The sequence below is a fragment of the Somniosus microcephalus genome, chromosome 10 (assembly GCF_052327205.1).
Source record: "Somniosus microcephalus isolate GS21.2 chromosome 10, FLI_Smic_1.0, whole genome shotgun sequence".
Lineage (NCBI taxonomy): Eukaryota > Metazoa > Chordata > Chondrichthyes > Squaliformes > Somniosidae > Somniosus > Somniosus microcephalus.
Genome location: NC_140996.1, coordinates 198,843,326 through 198,851,648, shown reverse-complemented (window position 1 = coordinate 198,851,648; position 8,323 = coordinate 198,843,326). Strand labels below are relative to the sequence as shown.

General features: G+C 41.7%; 1 protein-coding gene across 1 annotated transcript in view; it reads right to left on the bottom strand.

The window, feature by feature from the left end:
- Positions 1–640: 640 nt before the first annotated feature.
- Positions 641–8,323, bottom strand: part of nek3 (NIMA related kinase 3) — a 46,071-nt gene continuing 38,388 nt past the window's right edge. The window contains exon 16 of the mRNA XM_085999434.1: positions 641–3,364. Coding sequence (XP_085855560.1) covers positions 3,295–3,364 — 70 coding nt within the window. The 3' untranslated portion in view covers positions 641–3,294. The remainder of the gene's footprint in view (positions 3,365–8,323) is intronic.

The window sequence follows — 8,323 nt, the reverse complement described above, 5'->3', positions numbered from 1 at the left end:
CTAGGGGGCATAATCTTAGAATAAGGGGCTGCCCTTTCAAAACTGAGATGAGGAGAAACTTCTTCACTCAGAGGGTAGTAAATCTATGGAATTTGCTACCCCAGAGGGCTGTGGAAGCTGCAACATTAAATAAATTTAAAACGGAGATAGACAGTTTCCTAGCAGATAAGGGAATTAGGGGTTACGGGGAGAGGGCAGGAAAGTGGACGTGAGTCTAGGTTCGGATCAGTCATGATCCTATTGAATGGCGGAGCAGGCCCGAGGGGCCGTATGGCCTACTCCTGCACCTACTTCTAAAAAAAAAAAAGGCATTTTACACCTTTACTGCACGAGGATGTAATGAGGCACCATAAAACCAGCAAATTTTAATGCCCATTTTGGTTAAGTAACATTTTTCCAAAGAATATTTTGGGAATAAATGAAGACTTTATTCAAAAGAATTTTCAATGAAACTGCTGAAGTAACCTTTACACATTTACCTGTCCAGTGTACAATTCTAGGGACCAATGAGTCCACACCTGTCAGCAGCCCTTCTTTTTTTGGCCTGATTATGTCCATGATGCCACCAGGCCAGTCTTGAGTTTTGGGGGGTTCTAATTGGCTAATTTAGAGCCATTTTTTTTAGACAAAACATAAACCCTTTTTTTATATAAACAGGTTTATTCACAAACAGAATTAGTTACAGGAAGCAAAGGGATAACAAACTAGCATTTATGTCTTCGGGACATCCAAAAAATTACAAGCAGTAAGAGCAAGATATTAAACAGTTCAATACAGTACCAGGAATCTGGAGAAGAGTCTAATCAAAAGTAACTAGACAAGTTCCTTTCTATTCTTCTTACAGAATTTGTGATAGATTTTATCACTTATATTTCTTCAGGCTTCTAGAGGTGACCCATCCCCCCCATATTGACTAACTGCCTATTGAAATAAATACCTACGGTCAAACAGTCTTCACAAATCAGAATAATATTTGACACACAAGTAGCAAGAAATCTGCACCACCAGTTACACTAACCGCAAGTAACCCTATACTTAATCCCACAAGAAATTTTCAACACAGTCCACTGAACAGCTAACACGGCTGAGTAGTCACTTAATGTATCACTAGCTGGGGAAAAATGGCTAAATGATGGATTTATCTTCTTTCCAAAAGAAGAAACCAGGCAACCTTTCTAAATCTCTACCACTGGTACTGGTGATTTGCATTCTAATTTTATCTCTTTCCATGTCTATTCTCAACAAGGATGGTTTGCTGTTATTGTAGATTAGCTGTTATGTGCTATGCCATTGGATAGTAGAAATTAGATTGGCTTTTGACGAGCCCTACACTTTCACAGAAGGAAGTATGCAGGGAAAGCCAATTTAAAGGAAAATTCAGCAGGGTGTGATTCACGATTGCCTTTTTTTCACCTGGCGATAAAAGTTAAAATTACCCCTAAGGTGCGAGATTTTAAAATTCTCATCCTCGTTTTCAAATCCCTCCATGGCTTTAGCCCGCACTATCTCTGTAATCTCCTCCAGCCCCACAACCCTCCAAGATCTCTGCGCTCCTCTAATTCTGGCCTCTTGAACATCCCTGATTTTATTGCTCCACCATTGGTGGCCGTGCCTCCAGCTGCCAAGGCTCTAAGCTCTGGAATTCGCTCTCTAAATCTCTCCACTTCTCTACCTCTCTTTCCTCCTTTAAGACGCTCCTTAAAACCTACCTCTTTGACCAAGCTTTTGGTCATCTGCCCTAATATCTCCTTATGTAGCTCGGTGTCAAATTTTGTTTTATAACACTCCTGTGAAATGCCTTGGGATGCTCTACTATGTTAAAGGCGTTATATAAATACAAGTTGTTGTTGTTGAGATCTGTTGAAATCTCAGTCTGTCTGTTTATGTCAAGGAAATAGTTGTGATATGAAAGATGTCCTGTGGCATAATCACAGCTCTGATGCATCTCTTGCCAGAGCTCAAGATAAGTAAGTTCTGTGGGTGAATTAGAATTTATATGACCACAAAAAACATTGCATTTGGAAAGTCTACCAAAAGATAAACCTAACCATTTCATCCAAAAATCCTATTGTTTATCAGACTCTAAGAAACACATTCTAGAAGGGGTAGGTTAATCCCCTAGGGACAGAATCCACCATTGTTTGTAATGGTGATTAAGTATTTTAGTGAACTTGTAAAATAAATCTGTCAAAGTAATTTAGTCTGTATGCATTCCTCCAATAATGTATTATTTTCCAACAAACTGGATGCAATAGGGAAAGCACGGTACACATTCATGGATTCTCCAATGATTGATATACTGTGACCATAAGTTAATCACTAAACCTGGGCACAACAGTGATGAAGGTTTCAAGTTGTAGAACACAGAGTCTGCTTAAAACATAAATATTGAGAAAGAGCAAGAACTGCAATGTCATTTTCCCATGTCTACACAGAGAAAAAATGCCCAGTTCCAGGTGTAGAGTAGCATTCTAATCCACCAACTGTAATTTTTCATCATTGCGAGACCATCTTCTGAGCTGAATTTAAACCTTAAACATGTAGCAAAATGTCCCAAGGCACTACACAGTTGGGGATCAGACCTAAGTAGGAATACGGAGGTAATCAAAAGATTTTAAGAAGGCTTTTGAAGTTGAGGAGAGCTGTAGCAAGATGAGTGGGTTGAGGCAGAGAATGCAGATGTGGAAGCAAAGATGTCTGAAGGCGCTGCCACCTATAGTAGACCAAAGGAAGGGTGCTAAATAAAGAGTAGACCCGAGTCGGAAGACCAGAAGGTGAGAGAAGCATGTAGGGCTGGGGGATGAGCAGGTCCTTGGAGGGATTTGTAGATGAGGACAAACTGAGAGATGAGAAGCCAATGGAGGGAGGGCAAACGAAAGGGCTGATAGGCGAGTAGGAATTATTGCAGGTTAGGAGTGGAGTTTTTATATCGTCAACTTTTGTCTTTGTCAGTTGTTAAACTTTCCACTGCAGTTTTTCAGAGGTTGTTCAATGTAGATAGGATAGAGCTCAAGGTATATCACAGCTGCTAAATTGGGTATAGTTTCAGTATAATCACACACATCAATTTGTTTTAAAATTCAGCAGGGATATAAATATATTTCTTTTAAATTACAGCAACTTTTGTTAACAGTAGATGAGAACTTAAAAGAAAATCTCTGCTTCTTTTCCCCGAGTTTTCTTGAGGGATTTCAACCAGGCTTCTGGCAAGCAATGTAAATTTGATGACTAAAAGCAGTCAAAAGAAAAAATTCTTCATTTTCAGCATTTCAATTGTTCAGTTAGAATAGTACATTAAAGATTATTTTCCAGCAGCTTCTTCAATTCATCCACCCAATCCGGCTCATCTGCTTCTTCAAAGTCTCTGTAACAGTTAAAACAAATAGACATTCAGCAACCATTTCAACAGCAGCAAAACAACAAAATGCGGCATCTCAATGTCTATTTTACTCCAGCCTGGATCATAATGAGACCTGGAGAGATAGACCCGTCAATGGGAGCTGGGATACTTCCCAGTTAGCTCCAGATAACCCTGCATGCCAATGCCTTCATGGGTAGGGTAATCCTGGTTGATCAAGCAGTGGGAAACTTAACAGTGTCCTAGGTTACTAAGGTACACAGGCTTAGGCAAGTTGCAACAATACCCATGCACATGCTCCAAGGTCCCTAGCCCTTGGGTCTTTCCAACCTACTTGGGAATGGATATGAAACTGGCTGAAAAATAGGAAACAACAGGTACATGTTAGTGGAATCATGTCGGGTGGATGGGGGAGGGGAAGTATTAAGTAGGGTGGCCCACTGTTTGGTATTGGGACTGTTTCTAATTTATATGAACAGCATGGATTAAGAAACTCAATGCAATTGGTCAGATTTGCAAATGATGCCAACCTAGAAGGACCTGTGGAATCGAGAGAGGCAGCTTAGAAATTACAGAACAACTGGGACAATTGGATGCTGCAATTCCTGGATTGGGAGGACATTTGAGTCGTTCTGGATAGATGAATTAAGATGGGCCGAATGGCCTTCTCATCTGTTATTATCTTGTGATCTAAGATCTCTGGACTAGAATAAGTTGGTCAGGGGTTAGAGTGTGTATTCAAACCAAGCCAACAGAAACTCTCACCATGTTGATTTTTCAATAGCTTAGTTTGGAGTCTCTTAAGTATAGTGATAGATTTCTGTATCAAACCATCAGCTGATTTGTTTTAAAAATCATTATGGTGAGGGGGTTGGCAGTCAGTATCTTTTTCAGTCTTGAATTTGAACTCTGGTGCTACAACATAAATAGGTCTGTATCCTGCTCCACATTATAAGAGGCCCCCCACTAACAAACCTCTCACGCAGCAAACGTTTTTCAGTGAGGAGATGCAAGTGCCTCTGTCCGCTGTGCCATGAGGTACAAAGCAGCGGCAGTGTTGAGAGGATAAAGAGCGGCCCGAGAGCGGACCTGAATTAAAGCAGCGGCAGTGGCGAGAGGATAAAGAGCGGCCCGAGAGCGGACCTGAATTAAAGCAGCGGCAGCGGTGAGAGGATAAAGAGCGGCCCGAGAGCGGACCTGAATTAAAGCAGCGGCAGTGGCGAGAGGATAAAGAGCGGCCCGAGAGCGGACCTGAATTAAAGCAGCGGCAGTGGCGAGAGGATAAAGAGCGGCCCGAGAGCAGACCTGAATTAAAGCAGCGGCAGGGCTCTGATTCAAAAACAACAACAACAAAAGAAATCAAGGAGTGACGTCACAGGAGAGCAGGTAGGTGATTGGTTGGTGAGTATTACAACTTTTTTTTGCTCTCTAAGTTAGGGAAGGGGTTAAATTAAGAGCTGAGAAACTGTAACTTGCTAGTACTTATTAAATTAATAACAAACATAGCTAAAATAATCAAACAATAAAACTAAAATATTGATTGAATAAAAGCTTTGACTAATTAGTTAATAAATAAAACAAGGTTAGAGATGGCAGGGCAGGTGGTGTGTCATAACTGCAGCATGTGGGAGATCGTGGAGAGCATCGCAATCCCGAGCAACCACATCTGCGGTAAGTGTCTGCAGCTCGAGGAACTTCGGCTCAGAGTTGTTGAGCTGGAGTACGAGCTGCAGACATTGCGATGCATCAGGGGGGGGGGGGGGGGGGGGAAGAGTTACCTGGACACTTTTTCCTGGAGGCAGTCACACTCTTTAGGTTAAGTAGTACTTTAGAGTTTGTCAGTGGTCAGGGTAGGAGGGTGTGACTGCGAGTCAGACAGGTTATGGAGACCCAGGATGTAGTGATAGAGGAGCCTCAGCCCTTGACCTTGTCCAACAGGTACGAGGTACTTGCTACCTGTATGGATGAGGAAAAGGACTGCAGGGAGGATGGGCAAGAAGACCACGGCACTGTGGTACAGGGGGCCATCCAAGTAGGGGGAGAAGGAAGGAATGTGGTAGTGGTAGGGAACAGTATAGTCGGGGAGACAGATACTGTTCTCTGCAGCTGCAAAAGAGAGTCCCGAAGGCTCTGTTGCCTGCCCGGTGCCAGGGTTAAGGACATCTTCTCCCGGCTGGAGAAGAACTTGGAGTGGGAGGGGGAGGATCCAGTTGTCATGGTTCATGTAGGAACCAATGGCATAGTTAGAAATAAAAATGAGGCTCTGCTGAGGGAGTTTGAGGAGCTAGATTAATAAGCAGAACCTCAAGGGTAATAATCTCTGGATTACTACCTGAGCCACGCGCAAATTGGCATAGGGTCAAGCAGATCAGAGAGTTAAATGCATGGCTCAAAGAGTGGTGTGGGAAGAAGGGGTTTCAATTCATGGGGCACTGGCACCAGCATTGGGGAAAGAGGGAGCTGTTCCATTGGGACGGGCGTCCTGGTGAATCGAATAACTAGGGCTGTAGATAGGGCTTTAAACTAAAAAAGGGCTTTAAATTAAAAAAAGGGGGGGAGTCAGGCGAGGGGAAATTTAGAAATCTAAGGAGAAAGGTCAAGGCAATAGAGCAGTGTAGAGATTTGGGTAAAAATAAGCAGAGTGTGATAGGAAGGGACAGAGAGTTTAACGGTAGCAGTGCAGCAGAGAATAAGGTCAAGGCAAGGAATAATAGTAAAAATTTAAAATTAAAGGCTCTTTATCTGAATGCACAAAACCTTTGTAAGAAGATAGACAAACTAGTGGCACAAATAGAGATAAATAGGTTTGATCTAATAGCCATTACAGAGACGTGGTTGCAAGGTGACTAAAGTTGGGAACTAAATATTCAAAAAGACAGGCAGAATGGAAAAGGGGGGGGGGGGGGTAGCCATGATAATAAACAATGACATAAGGACAGTAGAGAGAAAGGATCTCGGCTCGGAAGAAAAGGAAATAGAATCAGTACGGGTGGAGATAAGGAATAACAAGAGGCAGAAAACCCTGGTGGGAGTAGTATATAGGCCCGCTCACAGTAGTTATACCGTTCAACAGAATATTAATCAAGAAATAATAGGAGCTTGTAACAATAATCATGGGGGACTTTAATCTTCATATAGACTGGATAAATCAAATTGACAAAGGTAGTCTGCAGGACGAGTTCATGGAATGCATTCGGGACAGTTTCCTAGAACAATACATCATGGAACCAAACAGGGAACAGGCTATTTTAAATCTTGCACTGTGTAATGAGACAGGGTTAATTAGCAATCTCACAGAAAAGGAGCCTCTGGGGCAGAGTGATCATAATACGATAGAATCTCACGCTAAGTTTGAGAGTGACTTGCCTAAGTCCGAAACTAGAGTCTTAAACTTAAATAAAGCCAATTATATAGGTATGAGGGGTGAGTTGGATAAGGTAGATTTGAAAAATAGATTAAAAGGTATGGTGGTAGATAAGTAGTGGCTAGCATTTAAAGAAGTATTTCATAATTCTCAACAAAAATACATTCCATTGAGAAGCAAAAACTCCACGGGAAAAGTGATCCATCCGTGGATAGCATTAGATTGAAAGAAGAAGCTTATAATGTTGCGAAGAATAGTAGTAAGCCTGAGGATTGGGAGAGTTTCAGAAACCAGCAAAGGATGACCAAAAAATTGATAAAAAGGGAAAAAATAGAATGAGAGAAAACTAGCAAGAAATATAAAAACAGATTGTAAGAGCTTCTACAAGTATGCAAAAAGGAAGAGAATAGCAAAAGTAAACGTTGGTCCCTTAGAGGCTGAGACAGGAGAAATTATTATGGGGAATAAGGAAATGGCAGAAACGTTGAACAAATATTTTGTATCTGTCTTCACAGTAGAAGATACAAAAAGCATACCAAAAATGGTGGGGCACCAAGGGTCTAATGAGGGTGGGGAACTTAACGTAATTAATATAAGTAGAGAAAAAGTACCAGAGAAACTAATGGGACTAAATACCAACAAATCCCCTGAACCTGACGGCCTATATCCTAGGGCTCTAAAAGAGGTGGCTGCAGGGATAGTGGATGCATTGGTTGTGATCTTCCAAAATTCCCTAGATTCTAGAACGGTCCCAGCGGATTAGAAGGTAGCAAATGGAACCCCGCTATTCAAGAAAGGAGGGAGAGAGAAAACAAGGAACTACAGGCCAGTTAGCCTGACATCAGTCATCGGGAAAATGCTGGAATCCATCATTAAGGAAGTGGTATCAGGGCACTTAGAAAATCATAACATGATTAGGCAGAGTCAACATGGTTTTATGAAAGGAAAATTGTGCTTGACAAATTTATTAGAGTTTTTTGAGGGTGTAACTAGCAGGGTAGATAAAGGGGAACCAGTGAATGTAGTATATTTGGATTTCCAAAAGGCATTCGATAAGGTGCCACCTAAAAGGTTGTTACACAAGATAAGGACTCATGAGGTTGTGCATAATATACTAGCATGGATAGAGGATTGGTTAATGGACAGAAAACAGAGAGTAGGAATAAATGGGTCTTTTTCAGGTTGGCAGGCTGTAACTAGTGGGGTGCTGCAAGGATCAGTGTTGGGGTCTCAGCTGTTTACAATCTATATTAATGATCTAGATGAAGGGACCAAGTGTAATGTATCCAAGTTTGCTGACGATACAAAGCTAGGTGGGACAGTAAACTGTGAGGAGAAAGCAAAGAGTCTGTAAAGGGATATAGATAGACTGTGAGTGGGCAGTAAGGTGGCAGATGGGGTATAATAGAGAGGAATGTGAGGTCATTCACTTTGGTAGGTAGAATAGAAAAACAGAATATTTTTTAAATGGTGAGAAACTATTAAATGTTGGTGTTCAGAGAGATTTTGGTGTCCTCGTGCAAGAAACACAGAAAGCTAACATGCAGGTACAGCAAGCAATAAGGAAGGCAAATGGTATGTTGGCCTTTATTGCAAGGGGG